The 22380-nt window shown below is 43.4% G+C and overlaps 1 protein-coding gene across 1 annotated transcript in view; it reads left to right on the top strand.

Annotated features, from left to right (window-relative positions):
- Nucleotides 1-17457, top strand: part of Otoa (otoancorin) — a 71711-nt gene extending 54254 nt beyond the window's left edge. Inside the window, exons 23-28 of the mRNA XM_027410351.2 lie at nucleotides 2295-2450; nucleotides 10170-10312; nucleotides 10561-10697; nucleotides 11223-11320; nucleotides 15085-15271; nucleotides 17387-17457. Coding sequence (XP_027266152.1) covers nucleotides 2295-2450; nucleotides 10170-10312; nucleotides 10561-10697; nucleotides 11223-11320; nucleotides 15085-15271; nucleotides 17387-17457 — 792 coding nt within the window. The remainder of the gene's footprint in view (nucleotides 1-2294; nucleotides 2451-10169; nucleotides 10313-10560; nucleotides 10698-11222; nucleotides 11321-15084; nucleotides 15272-17386) is intronic.
- The last annotated feature ends 4923 nt before the right edge of the window (nucleotides 17458-22380 follow it).

Below are 22380 nucleotides of genomic sequence, written 5' to 3'. Positions count from 1 at the left end.
CCTACTGACAATCTTTACTATGACAAAAACCCTACCCCACCTGGGCTAGGCACTCTCTGTTCTCAGCTGCTGTGTTGGACAGATGGAAAGTCCAATGTCAGGCTTGAATTAAGGCTTTTGCATATGAGTGCGGACTCCATGGTGACTTTTGGGTGACCCGGTGATCTGGGCATAACAAAAATGATATTTATATCTCTAATTTTTGTGCAAACAACCCAAGCTTATAGCATAAAGGTCTGAAAAAAATGTCTGAAGAGGTGGTCCTATTGGCAATGTGGTTCTTATACAAGCAAGAGGGCCTGGGTTCAATCCCCAGTCAGGCATGGTGGGCATGCTTGTAGTCCCAGAGCTAGGAAGGGGAGGCAGGGGGTCCCCTGGGGGTTAATGACCAACCAGCTTGCATGGTGAGCTTCAGGCAAGGGCAGGGGACCCTGCAGAATGTTTAACTTACTATTTAAGATGTATGGCATCTGAAGAAAGACATCTGAGGTTGACCTGTGGTTTCCACTTGCCCTTGTATATACATGCATTTGTTCACTCACTATACTTGAACACAGGACACACAGATATACAAGAAAAGTCAGAAAACAATAAAGAAAAAAGTTGGTGATAATGTTTTGCCAGGCATCATTGATATTTTTGGACCAGATATGAAGTGTCACAGATTTGTATATATGGCTAGAAAATATATAGATTTCATATGTGTACTATGTGTGGTCACCCTTAATTCCTATAGAAAGCTGATTACAGGCCATTCACTGGAACTAAAATCCATGAATGCTTAAGTTCCTTATGTAAAATGGTACGGTATTTGCAAAAAGCCTGCCCTACACAGTACAATGTAAATTCCATTTAGGTAGTTGTTAGAATTGCTTAGGGTGTCCCCTAAGTCACTGGTTACAGCAGGACAAACCTTTAGTCTACTTGCAGTGTTTTTGGTGGTGCTGGGTCTAGCAACCAGGGCCTTGCACAAGCAAGGCAAGCACTCTACCACTTAGCCCTAGTTACAGACCCAGACAGAAGTTTTAAAAGAATATTTTTAATGTATGGGTTGTGTCTGCAGCTCTCAGAACATGCAGATACAAGATAGCTTGGTTCACATATATCTGTTACAAAAATGATAGATATCACACTCATTATTCAGTAACTTGTTTTCTGCAAGCAATGTGTTTTTCTATATCAGAAAGATAAATATACATGAGTGTTTTGTGACTGGTCTTTATTTAGCTAGTCATTAAGCTTTGGGTTCTTTGAATTTTTTATAAATGCCTCATGTCAGCCAGCTTTTCATTGTTGTGACAAAGTACCCAAGCAAAGACAACTTAGAAGGAGGAAAGGCTTATTTGGGCTCTGGGTTTCAGAGGCTTCAGTTCATGGTCAGCTGGGTCTTGGTTTGGGTCCAAGGTAAAACAACATGAGCATGATGAAGTATAGGTGCTCACTTGTAGCAGCCAGGGGAGGCGGGTGATGATGACAGACAGACAGACAGACAGACAGAGGCTCTCCAGTATCCTTCTAATGCTTGTGTCCATATGACTTTCTTCTTCCAGCTAGTCCTCACATCTTAATAGTCCATTTGGCTATGAACTCATTAATGGATTAATCTCTGAATAGGGTTAATGCCCCATGGTCCAACCACCTCTTAGGAGCACTACAAGCTGGAAACCAAGCCCTCAACACATGGGATTTGGGGGGAAGCTTCATATTCAAACCCTATTTAAGCCTTTCTACATGTTTAAACATGTGGCCTTGAGCCCTGGTCTCATAATTTTCTTAGGCTAAATTCCTAGAATTAGAACTCCCCAGTGAAAGGCTATCGACCTCTGCACAGCTTTTGGCATGAACTGATATGAAAAGCTCTCTCTCTCTCTCTCTCTCTCTCTCTCTCTCTCTCTCTCTCTCTCTCTTCTCTCTCTGGGTGTGTTTCACTCTATGTCTATTTCAAATACTGCCTTTCTTTACTTATAAACAACAGAGTTTATTCCTTATAGTCCTGGTTGCTGAGAAGTCCATGTCTAAGGCACTGACAGATTCAATGTCTAGTGAGGGTGAATTTCTCTTAGTGACCATTTCCTGCAGCATCTTGCCCCAGTACTGTAGAAGTGGGCAGGTAGCTCTCAAGGTATCTTTTATAAGGGTCAGGAATTCCATTTTTAGGGTGGAGCCATTTTCTAGAACCATCACATTTGGGATTAAGTCTCAGTGATGGATTTGGGGAGGATATTAAGTATGGACCATAGCAGGTGCTGTCACTAACATTTGGCCTGGTCTGTCTGTTTTTCTCTTGCCTAAAGGTTTGGGACATGCCTTCCCACTGGAAACAACACCACATCATCTCTTTGGGGCACATTGCTCTGGCTCTCAATGAGAGTGAGTTGGAACAGCTGGACCTCAGCTCCATAGATACTGTAGCATCCCTGGGACAACAGACAGAATGGACCCCAGGACAGGTGGGCAGATTTTCCTGGGTCTTTTAAAGATTCTCATTCCCTTTATTGCTTATACTTGACTTTATATTACTGAATAGATTTATAGTATTTATAGTAGTTTCTTTCATGTCCTTGCTAATACTTTCATTACCATTGCCATTTTTCAGTCTTTTTCTTTCTTTAAAAAAAAGATTTATTTTTATTGTTAAAATTGTGTGTATGTGTTATGTGTATGTGTGTTTGTGTTTGTGTGTGATGTGTGTGAAGGTACTATTGGAGGGCAGGAGAGGTCATCAGTTCCCCTGAAGCTGGAGTTACAGGGGGTTACAAACTACCCAATGTGTGTGATGGGAATTGAACTCTGAACCGGAGGAGCAGCACTTGTGTTCCCAACTACTGAGCTATCTTTCTAGCTTCTCTCAGTCTGAATTTATGAATGATTTTTCTACTAATGAAGGGTTATGCGTATTTGAAAGACTAGTAATTTTTCACTTGATCTGAGCCAAAGTCATGGAAACAATTGCATTTAGTAATTTGGACTGATTGGTGGGTATTATGAATTTCACACTGTTAAGAGTCTGATTTAGTTGTAGTTCCTTAAAAATACCAGACTTTGCTCTGATCTATATAAGTGTTTTCAGTAATTTTTATCTTTTTGTTGCATTCTTTTGAATTTTACTGGGGCAAAATGATCTTTATTCTGTGGTTAATGTACTTCCTTCATTGAGACATGATTCTTCAAAGGAATTTGCCTGTTTTTCCGTGAATAGCAAGGTCTCTCCACTCTGTTGGCAGGAGAGAAAGTTCTTTCCAACTCCAAGTGAACTTTAAGCTCATCCCACCACCTTCTGCTAGCTGTTGTCCTCTGTGAGGTTTCATTCCTGACATCCTGATATGTGGGAATCAGGGCTCAGTACTCAAGGAGACATCTTTGCTGATATCCAGAACTCTGTACAGTTTCCTCTTCTTCCTTTGCTCCTGAAACGAGAGGTGTTTTGGCCTTTCTGAACTTGGGATTCTCTCTCATCTCTTTGTATAATTACTTATAGAAAAACCCAGATTGTCAATTCTTTGAGGCTGCTCTTATGGGAAGAAAACATTCTGAGAGTTCAATTTCATTTCTCTGAGGACTATCTGTGATATTTATACTGGCTTAGGCTAGATCCTGGGTACAGAAATTGTATCCATAAAAGATGAGTAGCACATATTTTTTCTTTAAAAATATATGGTTACACATACATGTTTCACCACATAATAAATATGCATTGAATAAATGAATGCTAAGATACTCTCAACTTCTAGAGGTCAGCAGACATGGATTGCTATTTGGTAAGCGCTGAGATTTGAACTAGTGGGGACAGTAGCTTGATAGGTTTGCTTTTTGACCTTGGATCTATGTCTTCAGTGAGGCTAGACCACTGGGACCCACTGATCTTTCCTGCCTTCTGATGTGGAAGGTGACTCCTGGGGACGATTTTAGGGCTTACTTTATTTACTTACCTTGCTTCATGGTCACCCCGACATGCTCCCTGGTTGTTCAATATTTTAATATCATTACTTCCTATATTTTGTTCTGTTTTCTAGATGTGCATGATGGGTTGAAAGTCTGTTTGGTTGTTAATCTCCTGGGAGCTAAAGAAGTACCCCCCCCCCCACGCCGGGAATTTTAGTTTTGATTGGGTGAGGCATTTGGGTATTTAGTCATAAGTGCCTCCATATTAGCTTCATTCTTGGTCAGCTATCCCTCAGTGGTGTTTTAGCATTAGGTTTACATTACGTTTATAGCAGCCCCATCAAAATGCATCTGTTTCATTTATTATATTAGGAGGTTCTACCATTAACTCTGCTCTCAGAGTTGCTCAGCTCTGAGCAATCATTCCTATCTGGAGTAGAATATGTTAGTTGGTTATTCCTGCTACAGAGTCCCGTCTCTATGACTGCAGGGTGATCTGAAAGTGGGGGAGGGTATACGGAAGACAGATTAAACCACTTCTACAAAGATCTTCAATCTAAGTTCCTAGAACCTGTAAATACAAACCATTGCAGTAAGGAACTTAATAGATGCAAGTCATTTAAAGATCTTGAGATGGGGGCTGGCCAGATGGTTCAGTTGTTAAGACCACTTGCTGCTCTTGTAGAGGACCTATGTTCAATTCACAGCATTCACAATTCCAGGGGATGTGATGTCTTCTAGCATCCATGGGTACTTGCACACACATAGTGCACCGCATACACTCAGGCACACACCCATACATGTAAAAAAGGTTTTTAAAGACCCTGAGATGTAAAATTGTCCTGGTGGGCCCAATGTAACCATAAGGTGCCTTATAAGAGGGAGCCATGATACCACAGCCATAGAAGAGGATTCAACAATGAAAGCAGAGGGAAACAGGAGTCTTGAGGTGCTAGGCTAATGGTTTTGAAGATAGAATATGTGACCATGAATTAAAGAATGAACTAACTAATAGTCAGAAAAAGCAAGGAAATGCATTCTCTCTAAAGCCCTCAAATGAAACAGCCCACTGATTCATTTTAGGACTTAAAGCCTCCAGAACTATAAGTGAATACATCTGTTTTACCACCAGGTTGGTGGTAATTTGTAACAGCAGCAAGATAAAGTCAATTCAGAGTAGTTGAAAAAAGGGAAAGTAATGGTGTTATTCAGCCAAGGGGAATGGGTGTTGGGCAGGCAAAACCAATGCGTGGGCTCTTCAATCACTAGGTGTTTGTAACGATGTCCCATGATTCCAAGTGACACCTTTCAAGTACAGCGTCATGCCTTGCCTGGAGCAGGGTTAATATGGAGATCCTGGCCATGAGAATGAAATGAGTTAAAAAATAAAATGTATTGTACAATAATATATGAAGGTCAGTAAAACAATTACTGAATCAGTTACCTTTCTCACAAAACACCTGACAAGGAGCCATTTAAGGAAGAAAGGGTTTATTCTGGTTCACAGTTTGAGGAACCTCTTCCATTCTGATGGGGAAGTGTGGCTTCAGGCAAGGAAAACATGGCTGCAGTAGAGCGAGGCCATCTGGTCACTCTGAGTTGGCAGTCAGGAAGCAGAAAGCGAGCAGGAAGTCAGGCCACCTTATAAACTTCAAGGCTCACTTCCCAATGACTCACTTCCTGCAGCAAGGCTCCACTTCCTGTAGGTTCCACATGCTTCCCACACAGTGCTACAGCCGGGGAACAAGTGTTCAAACTGGTGAACCTATGGGGACATTTCACATCTAAACAACAGTTGCTTTCCCTATTCTTTTTATCATTGTTCTTGGCATTCCGAGTCACCAGTACCACAGTCACTTCCCTTTCCCTGAGTTGCTTTTCTTGTTTGCAGAATGAAAAGGATGAAGCCCAATAAACTGAAGTTCTTTCCACTAACATTCTGCAATCCCATGGTTCTCTGACTCTAAAACTGGTTTTGACTAGTTTAGAAAGTGCCACATTCCATTCCTGTTATTAAAATGATTTTATTTGCAGCCTGGAAGAAACCGAAAAACGGATCCAACTTAGAAGCTAGAGCATCCCTTTTTCCGTGCGCCAGTTTTAATTCCCGTGGATGGCAGCGAGATATATCAATATGTTTGAAAAGGATATGAAAACGTAACATTTGCATATATCATTTTCAGTCAGTTCTTCAACTTCAGCCTCCAATCAAACCTTTAAATGCATGTTTCTAGATTAATAGTCAGACCTGGAGGAACTACATTAGCAGATAGTTCAGCTTAAAACCTAATATAAGGGGGAAAAAACTATTATAGAAGCCAGAGGGATGAACAGAGAGATTGAAATCTTACAGCTACTCATTTTTCAGTGGTTAATATTGCCTACAAGTTTGGTATTAATTGTCTCAGAATCATTACACATACACTCGTCCAGTCATTCAAAGAAATATATTTTGACTTATCACCTTGCAGGCTGAGCTTGCATTTTCTGGGTTCCAGGTGCAAAGACAATTTAATACGGCATCTTCAAAGCAATTTTATTTGAATTGTAATTTTGCACTTTCATCTTAAAATGGGCATCCATGATATTTGAGGAGCACAAATTGCCATGAGTCAACTAGTAAAATCTGATTGTGAAGATTTAATAAGAAAAATACAGTTTATGGCCACACCACTCTGAATGATCTGGTCTTGTCTGATCTTGGAAGCTGGGCAGGGTGGGGCCTGCCTCAATAGTGCTTGACTGTCTGGGGATATTGGGTGCTGTTGAATCTCCATGTTTTTTTTTTTTTTCTAGAGGCATACATCTTTAATGGGTAAGCCAACTGTGGTACCCACTGCCTGGGTTTTTTAGATTTCTTGTGTGTGTGTGTGTGTGTGTGTGTGTGTGTGTGTGTGTGTGTGTAGCTGTAAGACTGACATTGGGAGTCTTCCTTGCACTTTATTTTATTCAGGATCTCTTAATTGAACTCAGATCTCATTGATTTGGCTAGTCTAGCTAGCCAGCTTTCCCTGGTGATCCCTGACTATGGCACTGGCGTGCTAGAATTACATGTGAACTTTCATGCTGACCTGGCATTAATGGGGGTTCTTGAGATTCAAATTCTCAACTTCAGACTTGCACAGCAGGCCCTTTAACCACTGAGCCATGTCCATAATCTCTGTCATTTTTTTTTATTTTGACATAGAACTATCAGTTTCTAGGAGAGTAATATTGTTTTAGCCTCTTCATGCCTCAGTGGGTGATTTGTTAATATTTGGCTAATAAGGTTGTGGTGAGGAGTAGATGAGTTGCTGTGATAAAGCTGTCTGAATAGTGTAGCAAACACAGAATATTCAACATGCTAGCTTTTATTACTCTTGGTTCATATTACCATTCAGTCAGAGCCATGCAAGCTGAAGCTGAAGCTGAAGCTATAGATATTCAATGTTCTGAACTCAGCTGCTAAAAGCTACGTAACCATTGAGGGCAACTCATCAGCAACCAGTCTGTCCATTCCTTGTTGCTATAACTGCTGTTATTTTGTTTAAGTCTAAAAATTAGAATAAGCTGCTAGATGGAACCGGTGCAATGGAACACGAACTATAGAGAGTACATTAATCATAGAATTTATTCCAGGTGGGGGAGGGGGAGAGTGAGAGTGGGAGAGAAAGAGAGAGAGAGAGAGAGAGAGGAGCAAGGAGAGAGAACAAAGAGGGAGGGAAGGTAAGAGAGACACTGTAAGAGTAAAAGAGCATAAGTGGGCAGGGGTCTGTCTTTTAAAGGACATGGAACCCTGGGCTGACCAGGCTACTGCCTGAGTGGATTCTGCCAGGTAACCGGGGCAGGTCAGCATGATGCCTGAACCTTTCAGTAACACAATAACCAACGCAAATAACTTAAAGGAGGAAAGACTCATCTAATTCATGTTTTCAGAGGGTTTGGGCCGTGGTCACATGACTTCATGTCCTTGGGCAGAACATCATGGTTGTAGTAGTGTATGGTGAAGGGGTTGCTTCACCTCATGGCGGACTGGACATATAGAATAAGGAAGGCACTGGGGAGCAGGTAGAACCTTTGAAGGCATGCCCCAGTATTCTACTTTCTTCAATGAAGCCCTGCCTTCCAAAGTTTCCACAACCTTTGAAACTAGTGCCACCAACTGGTGATCAAGTGTTTGACAAATGAACATTTCATATTCAAACCATAATGGAGTCCATCTTGGGAAGGCATCAAAATGATGTCTTCTTTATAGAAGCATGTATTTTCCTATGATGTGTATGGGTCACTCACTTAGATGGTCATTTATTTACTCAGTTGCTCATAAAGTATATAGCAGGCTTTAGTTAGATACTTGGAACACAATGACAAGCTAGACATGATTCTTTGGGGATCTGTCAGTGCGACAGGCAACAAAAGTAGTGATTGAGGGGAACAGAAAATAGATGAATGGGATGCTCATAAGAATAGTGAAAGAGGACACTCTTTGAGTTGGGGAAGCCCAGGGGATAGTAGTCTCTGAGAATATACACATTGAATAGACTTGAGGGATGGGACAGCAGCAGACACATGGAAAGTGGAACCCCAGTGCAGTATTTCATTGTTTCTCAGAATCTCTCTCAATATAACCTTTGTCCTGTGTGATGTAGATGATTGACCCAAAGGAAGGAGGGAAGATGACTATGTCCCATGACCTTGACTCCTACTTAATGCTGAATGTTCATGCTTGGATGCTTTTGTCATCTTTGGATGCCTCCTCATCTTTATCTTCTGACCTCTCCCTATCTGCTCTTGTCAGCACTGAAGGACCCACAATTTGCTATATAGCTCAGCCCCAAGGACTGTGGATCTTTTTCAGGCCCAGTGTAGGTAAATCAAGTGAAGTCTGGACACGTTTATTTATAAGCAGCAGCAAACTCAACATAAACTAACCTGAGTGAGGAAAGGAATTATGGTGATGTTTGTCTTAGCTGCTGTTCTATGGCCATGACAAACACCATGACCAAGGCAACTTATGAAAGAAAGTGTTTAATTTGGGGGCCCACAGTTGTAGAGGCAGAGCCTATGACTAGCATGGTGGCAAATGTGGCAGTGGGCAGGCAGGCGTGGCACTGGTCCACAATCACAAGGCAGGGGTGGTGCTAACTAGAAGTGGTATGTGCTTTTAAAACCTCAAAGCCCACTTCCAGTGACATACCTATTTCAAGAAGGCCACACCTTCTAATCCTTCCAAAACAGTTCTATCAACTGGGGACCAAGCATTCAAACACATGAGTCTCTGGGGCCATTCTTATCCAGACCACCACATTGCTCATAACAGAGAACTCAGATTCAGAGTTTGGGTGCATCTTCATCCAGCAGCTTCAACATAGTCAATGGATTCTGCTTTGTTTTGTATTTTCTTTCTTCTTAGATAGGTAGGCCTCCTCAGTGTAGTGGGTTCTAGAAGATACCTGTGCATATCACCTCAAGGATCCCTGTGTGTTTCTTTCCAAGGTCAAGAAGAAAAGTGATAGTTCTTCAAATTAATCTATCCAAAATCTTGGTTAGTCCTGGACAAATCACATGTGGACAGGCAGAAAAAAAAATGACACGATTAGGACAGGACTAGGCCATGTCATTACATGTGGATCTCATGATGCAGTTGCCTCCAACTGGACTACATGCGGGGGAGGGGAAAGTTGGGGAGAGTGGTTTTGCCTGGGACAAGTCATGAGGTTTGAGTAGCTTCTCTGCTGGAATTGTGCAAGACCTTGTAGTCAGACCCTTAAACTTCATTGGAGATATCCCTGTGTAGTTTTATTTTTAAGCACAAAAATCATTCATAGTCTCTGACACTAAAGATTGAGGAAAAGATACAGCTTTGTAGAAAAGAGAGAAAGGAAAAGGGTCATTTGAGCTTGAGCTTTTTATGCAGAAATGACATTTGAAAGGAACCAAAACACAGGCAATGGCTGGCTTTCAATAGCTGGAAACACAGGAGTATATTTCATATGGAGGAGATGGTTTGAGCAGAGGCAGGGAGGGGCAGGGCATAGGAGGTTTTGCTGGAGAGTTATGGAGATGGATGCTGGAAATGCCCAGATCTGGATGCCCAAGCACTTGAACAGTCTAGCCACCTGAAGTCATAATGGTTTTCAAATGAAAGAAATTGACAGATATATATATATATTTTTTCTTTCTTCCTTCCTTCCTTCCTTCCTTCCTTCCTTCCTTCCTTCCTTCCTTCCTTCCTTCCTTCCTTCTTCCCTCCCTCTCTCCTCTTTCTTTCTTTCTTTCTTTCTTTCTTTCTTTCTTTCTTTCTATAGGCTAAATCCATTCTGAAGGCATTCCTTGAAGATTCAGGCTACGGTATCCATGATCTGAAGAGTTTCCATTTGGTTGGGCTTGGTCCTACTCTATGTGCTATGGACACCACTGAAATCCCACTTATAAAGACCTCAGAATTCAGGTAACCAAAATGCAAGTGTGCAAAATGGCAAATGTTCCATTTACTCACACATTCACTATTCCATCCATCCATCCATCCATCCACTCATATGCTCTCCACTTTCTCATCTTTGCCCCCTTTCTGGGCTAAAGTTGGCAATGGGACTCACTGGATCCTGTCTAGATGCTGAGATTTCTATCCTCTGTGTACTGCTTGATGGCTGGGGAATTCCCTCCCCCAGACTCACCAGATCTCTCCTCTCTACCCAGGGCAGTGGTGGCCAGAATTGGGACACTGCTCTGCAGCACCCCTGTCTTGGCTGGGTTTAAGAAGAAAGCAGAAGTTGTATTTGGAAGACCCACTGAGTGGACCAGCTCCATCTTGCAGGAACTTGGGACCATCGCAGGTAAGAGGTCACCGAACACATCCCCTCTCTTCAAGTTGAAAACTGGGACTAAATTAAAATGTAACAGAACAAAGTAATAATCCTTGGTCACAATGTAGTAAAATGAAGGAGTTCCAGTAGAATCTGTGTCAAGACTTAAATTGCAGGGGACAGTGACCACAAGCCTACATTTTAAATGAGCCCTCCTGGAGATCCTTTTGCATACTATAGTTTCAAAAAACACTGGTCTAGAGTGTGATTTGATTGGCCCCTAAATAGATTTATACTCAATCTTAGAGTGTGTAAATGAACCTCCTTCTTGGTATACACTCTACTGTAGGAGGCCAATCAGGGCTAATGTGACCCACATGTTTTCCTGAGTTGATTAAGGAACTGGATTCCCTGGCTGGCTTTCTAGTGAGGTGAGAAATAGTGCTTTCCTGGTACTCATGGGTCTGTACATTCTGCAGAGCCATTAACACCAACCACCATGGTGGTGTTTCCTGCAGCTTGAGCTGATTCCCTTGCGATTCCCTCTCTCCCTAGCTGGCTTAACTAAGGCGGAGCTCCGAATGCTTGACAAGGAACTGATGCCTCATTTCCAGCCATCAGCCATAAGATGCCTGCCTGGGGAGACGTTCAAAGTAGGTGCTCATTTCTTCAGGAGGAAATGGGAACTCAGATCACACAGGGAAACAGGTGCCAGATCTGGCTTCTCGGGGCTTCCAGCCAGCCTTGGATTTTAGGGCCAGAGGAGATCTGCATGCCAACTGAGAATACCCACACGACGATAACTTGAGGTGGTTTCTTAAGAAGTTTTTTCCCCTTAAATTTCTATTTTATGTTATTCTTTTTAGTGCCCTTCCTTCATAGCCCATGGTACTGAGTTTCTATTTCTGGTGGTTTGTGACAAGTTCATAAATCCTTGTGCAAAGCCCCCAGGTACATTTCAGAATTCAGAAGGTTTCAGGTTTTGTAAAGGTCACCCCATTGCCCCAACACCTTTAACAGTGTTTGAGGGAGCATTCACAAGCAAACACATTCATTTTTTGGGAAGACACCTATGACAAGTCACGCTAAATGCACTATAAATAGCCTTCTGTCAGTTTAGGTCAACTTCTGCTAGTTTGTCTTAAACTTTGGGAAAAAAACTTTCAGTTTTTAGAGTTCATGGGCTTCGGGTTTGCAGACAGGGATCACGGTGCTGTAAACACTTCCTTTACAATGAGCTGATGTCGATCAGTTTCTACTGATGGAAGGAGTGTGAGGAGACCCAGGCTGGCCCACATGAGTTACTATGGAAAGTTACCAGAGGGGCCTGGGTCAGTTGAAAAAGGGAAGCAGAGTGCCTGGAAGCATGCTTGCTTCCTTTCCATGAGAAAGATGAAGAGACAATTTGTGGGGACAGTCTGATCAGATGAGATGGGGGTAACCTTGTTGTTTTTATGTGTGTGTTTGTGTATGCATGCATGAAGCCAGAGGACAACGTTGGGTGTTGTTCCTTTTTTTGCTGCCCACCTTTTTATGTATTTACAAAATTAAAATTAATTATTTAATTGTATATGTATGAGCTCCCACACATGCACATGCCATGGTGTATGGGTGAAGTTCAGAGGACGTCTTGAAATTTTGGTCTCTACTTCTACCACTTTAGTCCTGGGATCCATCTCCAGTCTTGAAGCTTGGCAGCATGTGCCGTTACCTTGCTGAACTATGTTATTACCCTAGCCCTTTTCCTTTTAAAACTTTTCATCTTGTATATTTGGGTGTTTTGCCTGCATGTATGTCTGTGCACCACATGCATGCAGTGTCCAAGGAGACCAGAAGAGAATGCTGTTTCCCCCGAGACTGGAGTTACAGACAGCTGTGAACCACCATGTGAGTCCTGGGAGTAGAACCTGGGTCCTTTGGAAGAGCAGCAAATGCTCTTAACTGCCAAGCTCCACTCTCCTTACCCCTTACCCCCTGTGCAAGCCTTGAGACAGCATCCTTCACTGGTCTAGAGCTCGGCAAATGGCTTAGACTTGCTGATGAGTAAAGGACTTAACTGCCTCTGTCTCCCCAGTGCCGGGATAATGGCTGAGCTGACTCCCCAGCCTTTTCTGCTTTTTTTTTTTTTTTTTTTTGAGATAATGGCTTAACATGTTGTTCAATTGCTTAAGCTTGGTATGTAGCCCAGTCTACCATGTAGCCCAAACACCATTCCCTGTCTCAACTTCCAGAGTGCTAAGATTATAGGTATGTGCTACTATTTTGGCTCAGTTTTGGCGCTGTTGCTTTCTGGGTGACATGGGGACACAGCCTGCCCACTACTTGGGGATGCTGGACACCTAGAATACTTCTGCACCCTGGACAGCTATTTGGGGGAAATAAATGGCTGTCCTCAAGGCTCAAAAGGCCACTGCATTAGTTTCTTGTCCTGTTGCTGTGACAAAAAAAAAAAAAGAATTAACTTAAGGAAGGAGGTGCTTGTTTCAGCCCAGGGTTTAGCGGTTGCAGTCCAGCATGGCAGCTGGTGTCACTAGGTCTGTGTCAGTGAAGCAGAGAGGGGACCATAGGTAATGCCAGGATGCAATACTCAAGGCCCACTAGTACTATATATCCAGTGGCCTACTTGTACAAGATAGGCCCTATGTCTCAAAGGTCCCACACCTTGCTGCTAGCTGAGCGCTAAGTGTTCAAACACAGGAACCAGTGAGGGACATTTCTGACCCAAACCATTTCAGCCACTGAGCAAATTCCTTCTTCCTCCCTGGGCAGATGGCAATGAATCATGGCACTTTCTGAGTACTTCCCTCTGGTCGTGTTTGGAGTACAGTTGGGGCAGCTTCCTTGTTCAGGCAGTTGCCTATTCCTGAAATTTCTATTTCAACTACATCATCACAGGCTCCAGGACAGGCATATCTGGGTCTGTAAATTCTCTGGTGAAGAGGTTATAGCGTAGTGCCTTCAGGGGGCATGTGAAGGTGACATCAAGGATGCAGCAGGCTGAATGGGGCCTGAGCTGAGCTGCAGAGCACTGGCTACACAGTGTGTGTGTGTGTGTGTGTGTGTGTGTGTGTGTGTGTGTGTGTTGTATGTGCTTATGTGTGCTTCTCACCATAGGCACATCAATGCAGTGTGACCATGTCAGCCCAGTGTGGCTGGATCTTCCTTGCTTTTTCAGAGGCAGCCAGAAATCTCCATTTTCATGTGAAATCTCCTGATTTTACACGTTGGTATTCAATTTGAATTTATTTTTGGAAACACCATAAACCTAGGGATTCAGTCTTGCCTGTGGGTCACAAGTCAGTAGCAGTAGAAACAGAGATAATTTCTGTAATACAAACTCTGACAGGAGCGAGTCGGTCAAGCACCTACAGAGGGAGGGGCAGTGTCCCGGACAGGAGAAAGGACACAAAGAGTGGCTTCCTCCTGGGAACATGCTGATCCTTGTTTTGCCTGGAAGGAAGAGGGTCAGGTGAGAGGCTGGAGAGGTAGACAGGACACCCAGCCTGAAGATATCATTGCTGTGTTCAGAGGCCTGAGCTGTATCCTGGAGTCTAAGCTGAAGAATTTGATTTCAGGAGGCCAAAACTTGGAAGGAGTGAAGTGAGTGGCCAATAGAAAGGGAGGGGACAAAGGAACAGAAGCATATAAATTCCTAGCTTGGGGGTGTTTGCTTTAAAATAGTCAGGAGATGTCAGAGGCTCTTCTGCCGTGCTGACTTATCCTAGTGTCACTGGAGCTAGCTGTGTGACTTCAGACAATGTCACGTTCACAAACCAGAAGTCACAGTGCACCCAGCAGAGTCCCCAGTGTCTGCTGTTCATGGCAGTATCAACAGAAAATACTGCCCTTTCTTTCTTCTGAGCTACTAGGATTTGTCATAGAACATTCCAACAGTAAACAAAGGGGCAGGGATTGGCCTTGGAGGTGAGTTCTCTGAGTCACCTCAAAGCAAGCCTGAAGCCTAGAGAAGTGACATAACTTGCTGAAGATCACACAGCTGTTATATACTCAGATTCAGGCTGGCATTCAGGTCAGAGTTTGCTTCATCAGTATTTTCTCTGGTACAAAGTCATTAACAACACTCACATGGAAAGCCAAGAACCCTTTTAGTACTTCTAATTACTTCAAGGTTAAAAAAAAAAATCTCAGTTTGGAGTTAGAATGGCTTAATACCCCCGTAACACTTCAAAAATCGCATATTCTCTCTTTTTTTTTAAGAGGCCAGCCGTTAGTTCGATTGCTGTTAGTGGGCAAATCGAATACGGATTCAAATAGTTTCTTTCAGTTTCTATTTAATGCTTGCTTATGGTCACAGTACAAGGGTGTGACAAAGTTGTGAAGTTCTGAGTACATAAACGAGGTTAGGAAGATCCAGAGAGGGTATACAGAGGGTCTCGCCCAACTGTCCTGCCTGCAGGAGCTGTCCACGGAGCAGATCGCTTCCTTGGGTCCTCAGAATGCTGCTTCGGTGACCAAATCCCAGCGCCTGCAGCTCAGCTCGGCACAGCTGCAGAGCCTCCAGAGGGCACTAGATGGCGCCAAGACTCACTCCTGGCAAGATGATCCTGTGAGTGCCCGCCCTGCCTCCACAGGGTCGCCAACAGGTGAGCAGAGCAACCTTGCTTCAGCCACACCCCGAGTCCCCATCTCTGAACCTTGGTCCACCCTGCAAGGTGGGGAGGCTTCCATGATTCAGGGTGGAGGCTTGGTTGACATTGGGTATTTGCTCTCAAAGATTAGCCCGGAGTTGCTACTAAGCTTCCTTTGGGCACTGACAGCTCTCTCATCTTTGAAGCCACCTGGGGGAATCTTTTTTTTTTTTTTTTTTTTTTTTGGAATTACAAACAAGATTGAATTACATGACAATCCCAGTTCCCTTCTCCCTACCTTCCTCCCCTACCACCCCAGACCTGGGGGATCTTTAAGACTTGGAATTCCCTGGGTATGACCCAGAATCTGCTGAATGAGAATCTCTCAGGACTAAATTCATTTCAATGGCTACTTTCATCGGCCTATTAATCAGCCACTGTAGAGCTCTTTGATATCTACTGTGTTTTAAGTCTGCAGTGAGGGCTGAGAATGTGGATGCAAGTTAGACAGGTAAAGCCCTTGCCAATAAGATCTCAAAGCCATAAGACTAGGGAGGCAATAATCAGGGGCAGACGATGGCAACTGAGGGCTAAGCAGGGTGAGGAGGAGGGAAGAAGAGAGGGACAGTTCCCAGGAGTAGATGCTGTTACCCCTGAAGCTACAGCTTCCTTCCTTTTCTTACTCTTGATGACTTCTCCTCTGCCCTTCACTCTCTTCTTCCTAGACTCCTGTCTTGAGTGAGTACCACCTTTGGACTAGGTGTGGGTCTATACTTCTGGGGAGACAGTTCAGAGCAAGGCAGACACACCACCCTTGCCCTGGCAAATTCAGTCATGTAAGGATGGGGGAAGACAGAGAGCTGGCATGACTCAGGCAGGGTGGTAGAGAGAGAGGATGATGGAGGTGGATTGTTTCCTGAGCAGGGGGTGGCACCGGAAACACTCAGACTGGAAGAGTAACTTGGTGTCTAACTAGGATGCCCTTCTCTTTCTTTCTCTCCTCATCTCCCTCCCTTCTCTTTCTTAATTAACAGCCTCATGTTCCCTCTTCTCCTTCCACTGAGGATGTCAAATTGGGGACTTAATTTCTGTGGCCACAAGTGGCACTTTCAAATAAGAGCCATGTTCTTTGATATCTTTTGCAAGTTTTCATTGAAACATAGAATGCATATGGCATTTTGTATGACACACAGAATGGATAAAACATATAGCTTTAAACATATAAGACCTGAGAGTGATGTGAGGAACCAGTTCCTGTTGTCTCTTGTCTCCCAGTTTCCCAGTTCCTCTTTCCAGGGCAACCAATGTTTCCAGTGCCTGGTGTATTTGTTTACATAGTCTGTGCATACACAAACAGGTTGAGCCTACACAAGCCTTGCACTTTTACTAGGGCTTATTGTACCCTTGTTCTGCACCCTGCATCATTTGGTCCCAATGATACCCCTTAGAGGCATTGCATGCCCTACATGGGACTGAACAATGGCTGCTTATAGGCTGAGCCTTAAGTATCTAACCAGACCTGTAGAGACTCTCTGTATAGTCAGGCAATCTTGTTTTCTGTTACAAATCATGCAGCTGTGCAGTCTGCATCTGTCCAAGTGGCAAGTACACTTTTAAGTTAACAGACATTGTCAAATTCTCTGCAGAGAGTTAGGTACCAGTTTCCTCTAGAAACAGCAATGTCAGAAAGGGACAGGGCAAGACCCTAAATCCTCTTCCTCCATTTACCCCACAGTCATTGAGTGAACCTTTTTTTTGGGGGGGGGGAGGTGGTCTGACCCTTTCTATTCCTCTTGTTTCTTAAACACCTGGGAATGATGTTTAAATACAGATTCCTGGGCCTCCCCCAAGAGTTCCTGAATCAGTATGCCCAGCAGTGCACTCAGGTATCTGCAACTTGGGAGAGCTCCCTGACTCCTTTGATTAAGGTGGGTCTGGCACATGCCCAGTCACACAATCCCATTTTGTTCCAGTTCCTCCATCATTCCCATTTAAGTGATGAAGAGATGGAGGTTTGCAGGTGAGAGGTCCCATTCCAGGGAGAGAAATTCAGGGAGCTGAGCATGATGCACCCACATTCTATGCTCTGCAGCAACTTCATAGGCCCTCCTGCCTTGTGTTTACTTTCAGGAGAGCCCGCCTCCCAGGGTCTTTGGCTTGGCTGTACCCTGCTGCTTCTGGCGGCCAAGTCCCTATGCTGAGTGGCCTGTTTGGTGATACAAGAAGCTGGTGAAGGTGTGTAGAGAGAGAAGCTGCTTCAGACTGTGTGAAACCTTTCCTTGAATGCCTCAGTGAAGGCAGGGAGACTCTAGAGCCTTGGAAAAATAATTATTAAAAACCACCTTGCAAATCCTTGAGTCAGCCTGTCTCCCTAGTGGGTGCTCATTTACATCTCATATTGGCTTGGAGACAGAGAGACTGTGGTGAGGGAAGGATGAAGAGGGGGCTCTTTTAGCCAGGGTGTGATCTGGTTTCCAGTCTGGCTTGATTTCCCTTCCCCGGAGCACCAGGGTGTGTTGGATTTCTCCTTTGACACTTAGCTGGGCTGAAACAAATGAATCTCTCAACAGAAGCCAATATTCCTGCCTGATTGCTGCGACTAATTGATGTTTTGGTGGGCATCACATTGCTTGGAAATTAAAACGTTTAACATGGCTCAACATTAAATCAATTTTTAAATACATTTTCCAGATGTTTCTATTTCCTTGGGAATCAGTGGAGTTAAGTTAACCTTTCTAAATATTTTTATTTTGGGTAGAGGGTGTGGTTTTAAGCTGCTCTGGGCTTTGGCAAATGGGTTGAAATAAAAAGAAACAAAAATATATTGGATAGGTCAATCATTGAAGTGATTTCTGATCAGTGCGGGGGGGGGGGGACTCAGCCCCTCCATTCCCCGCCCCCACTTGATCCTTCTGGTATGAACTTATTTTTAGAAATTGCCAGCTTCTTTTGGTCTTAGGGACAAGAAGTCAGAGCAATGGAAAGGGTGGGACAGCATTGGCCTTTACCACCTACTGGAAACTGCATCATTTGCAAGGTGGCTGTTGAGCCACTTGGTGTAACAGGCTTTTTCTTTTGGGCCACCAAGCAGTTCCCAAATCATGACACAAAGCCTTATTAGTTTTGAATAATTGGTCTAGCTTAGGCACATTTCTGGCTAGCTCTTTTAACTTAAATTAGCCTATTTCTATTTATCTACCTTTTACCTGGGGGCTTTTTACCTTTTCTTACTTTCTTACTGTCTCTATGTCTGTCTGGCTAGCAGCTGTCTGGCTTCTTGACCTGGGTATGTCCCTCTTTCCTCCCTCCTCTCATTCTTCCCTTCACTCTTGAGCCTTGATTTCTCCTTCTTTTTATTTTCTCTCCCTGCCAGCCCTGTCTATCTTTTCTCCTACCTGGCTATTGTCCATTCAGCTCTTTATTAGATCAACCAGGTGCCTTAGGCAGGCAAGGTGAAACAAATGCAACACATCTTTACATAATTAAACCAATTCAGCACAAACAAATGTAACATACCTTTACATCATTAGACAACTAGAACACAAATGTAACACACCTTTACATCATTAACAAATACAACAGAAATAAATGTAACACACCTTTACACAGTTAAAGTAATATTCTACAACAACCTGGGATTCCTAATGTGGTTAGTGGTGGCATCCTGGGTCTCTCTCTCTCTCTCTCTCTCTCTCTCTCTCTCTCTCTCTCTCTCTCTCTTTCAAAAGTTATTCTTATTTTGTGTGTATGGATGTTTTGCCTATATGTATGTCTGTGCTCATGTGTGTGCTTAGTACCCATGGTAGACCAGAAGGGGAAATTGGATCCCCTAGAACTAGAGTTGCAGATGGCTATGAGCCATTGTGGTGGTTTGAATGAAAATGGCCCCCATAGACACATAGGGATTGGCATTATTATAGGTATGTCCTTGTTGGAGGTAGTGTGTCACAGGAGGTGGGCTTTGAGGTTTCAGAAGCTCAAGCCAGGCCTAGTGTCTCACTCTCTCTTCCTGCTGCCTGCCAACCCAGATGTAGAACTCTCAGCTTCATCTCCAGAACCATGTCTGCCTGTGTGCTTCCCGCTGTGATGATAATGGACTAAACCTCTGAAACTGTAAGCCAACCCCAATTAAATGTTTTCCTTAGTAAGGGTTGCCATAGCCATGGATCCCTTCATAGCAATAAAAACCCTAATTAAGACAGCCACCATGTGGATCCTCTGCAAGAGCAAGTGCTCTTAACCACTGAGCCATCTCTCCAGCCCCCATCTTGGGTTACTTAGTGAGTCCATTTGAAGATGGGAAGGGGAGACAGTGTGAGCCTTCCAAAACCTGTGGTTGTTTCCCATGAGGCTGAGGAGATCCTGCAAAGGGTGCTGTTGTAAAGGTTGGCGACTGTCATCGTGGTTACAGGACTGCTGTTTGCTTTTCATCCATCTTGGTGTGGAAGTGGCAGAAAGCACTGCTTTCCAAGCACAGGTTGCTTCCTCCATAAAGAGCAGCAGTCCCCTGTTTCAATGGGTCAGACCAGCTGTGTGGGCAAGCATGAACATGCAACTTAGCAGAGCCACTTCAGAAAGGCCTTGGTGCTCCCAAGTGTCCCTGTTATTGTTTTGTTTAAAAAGAAGAAAAGAGAAATTCTGAGACAGACATATTGACTATAAGTTTATTATAAGGCCCGACAGAATGGGGAGACTAAGAAGAGGAACAGGGTAAATGGCTGACCGCCATGGCCGGTCGCCATAGAGAGACAGAGCGCATAGAGCGCACAGAGAGCGGCACAGGAACAGAGAGAGAGAAACAGAGAGAGAGAGAGCGTAAAGGGGCAGGGACTTATCTTTTTTTTTTTTTTTTTTTTTTTTTTTGTTTTTTCGAGACAGGGTTTCTCTGTGGCTTTGGAGACTGTCCTGGAACTAGCTCTTGTAGACCAGGCTGGTCTCGAACTCACAGAGATCCTTCTGCCTCTGCCTCCCGAGTGCTGGGATTAAAGGTGTGCGCCACCAACACCCGGCTGGGACTTATCTTTTAAAGGGGTCCTCTGCACCTGCGTGCAGACTTCTTTCCCATGGAACCTTGGGCTGACCAGGGTATTGCCTGAGTGGATTCCACCAGGTAACAGGGGCAGGCCAGCATAATGCCTGAACCTTTCATTCCCACCTCTACTTATTATTAAAAAAGGTGGGGTGTTTAGACATGGCAGGTTAAGGAATAAGGGCGTCGAATTCTTAAGACTGCTTCCTGCTGACGTGGGGGGCGTTGACCATCTTTGGGGGACCCGAGAAGGTTGGGGTGCTGCCACGTCCTGGGGAAGCTGGTTGTTTCATTGTAGTCCAGGCTGTATGGAACTCCCTGGCGCCTCTTAGACCTGGCAAGATGTTGACAGAGCAGAGGACAAGGTTAAGTTTAGGAAAAAAAATTTTTTCTTAGGTCCTGTCACTTGAGGGGAAGATTGTAAGATGAGGGAGGGGTTCCCGAGGAGTCCCAAGATGAGTGAAGGGACCAGGGAAAGATTGAATATTACCTGGAGTGAACCTGACCTGTTTGGATCTGATTCGGCTCCCCGGAACTTACAAAAATCCTTAGAGTTTGTGGAAACATAAGTATTAGACATGTTAGAAGCATATTCATGTTAGAAGCAACTTGGCTGAAAGTATTACCATTTTAAAATAGACAGATTTTTTTAGGACAATGAAAAGCATCTTAATCTTGACCTTGTAGTTATTATCCTATAGTGGTATTGTTGAACTTTACTATGAACAGTAGCATGAGAAATAGAGAAATCAGGAACATATTTTATTCTTTTTTAATGTCTCAACTCATTTTATCACCATTTAAGCCTTTATATCCTCAGGCCTTCGTAACTACATTCTCAGACCTTCATACATCTTAGACTTTTCTATCTTTACATAGATAAACGCTAAAATACCTGTTACTGGAATCTGTTTTGCTTTAAGCTGGCAAGACTATCAGTCATCAAAAGCATCAGAGTTCTTGAGAAGGATAAGATTTTACCTGAGTCAATGATTAAAGAATAACAGAGACTTGCCAGCAGGCTGCATGGACAGCCATCCCCAAGGTCCTCCATCCATAGTAGCGGGCTGTAGGACACCTGCCTTCTTGCTGATAACTTGTGACCTGTGGATTAAAGACTTTGGGAAGACTCGCCTACCGTTGGCCCAAGCAACGCTGGGAAAGTCGATTCCGTTGTCCTCTTGTCCAAGGTCTGGAATACTTTGTAGTAGTTGAGGTGAAGGGCAGGGTTGCTCAGTGACCAGCGTTGTCACTGACCCGAGATGAAGTTTCTTCAGTGCCCATCAGTCTTCTCGGAGGAAATGGGGTGGGGCCAGCAGCTGGCCTATCTCTCTGTTATAAAAAGCTTTTTAACAAAACATTTTAAATGCCATATTTTCTAGATCTCTGAGCATTTGAGGGCTGTCATCTGTTTAGTATCTTAGCAGTTAAAAGTTTGCCTTTAGTTAGAGAAAAATCCCTTTTTGTAATAAAAGCTGTACCTTTGTAAACGGCTTACAGGATAGACTGAGTGGTATAAATATTTTGTTAGTTTGAAATAGACCTTTATGATTTTTAACTTTTATCATCATTTAAAGTTACATGAGTTAAATTTAAGTTGTATAGACTTGGCTTAAATTTTAAGTATAGTTAAATTAGACCTTTATGACTTTAAATGTTTACCATCATTTAAAGATATATAGCAATTTAGAAATATGAGACTTAGTATAGTTTAATTTAAATTGTATATAGAGCTAGATAAGTATAAAGTTAAATTACAGGTACAGAGACAAGCAGGACTGGATAACAGTAAAGGGGGAGTCAGAATGTAATCTCTCATCCATACAGTGTAGCAAACAGACAGGAGATTTAAAGAGACAGGGTAGACTTAAACAGAGGGCCCTGGAAAGGCACAGTATTTAGTAAACAAGCCATGAACAACAGAGCCAGTGAAAGAAGAAATCATAGACAAAAAAATAAAATAAAAAGCAAAAAGACAAAAATAAAATAAAAAGCAAGAAGATCTGGTTGGCAGACAGGTTTGCTGGCAAAGGACAGTGGAGCTGGGCGTGCCTATAGGTAGGTCACATGACCAAAACGGCGGCAACCGTAAGCC

The sequence above is a fragment of the Cricetulus griseus genome, chromosome 3 (genome assembly GCF_003668045.3).
Source record: "Cricetulus griseus strain 17A/GY chromosome 3, alternate assembly CriGri-PICRH-1.0, whole genome shotgun sequence".
Taxonomy (NCBI): domain Eukaryota; kingdom Metazoa; phylum Chordata; class Mammalia; order Rodentia; family Cricetidae; genus Cricetulus; species Cricetulus griseus.
This window is presented reverse-complemented; position numbering and strand designations above follow the sequence as displayed.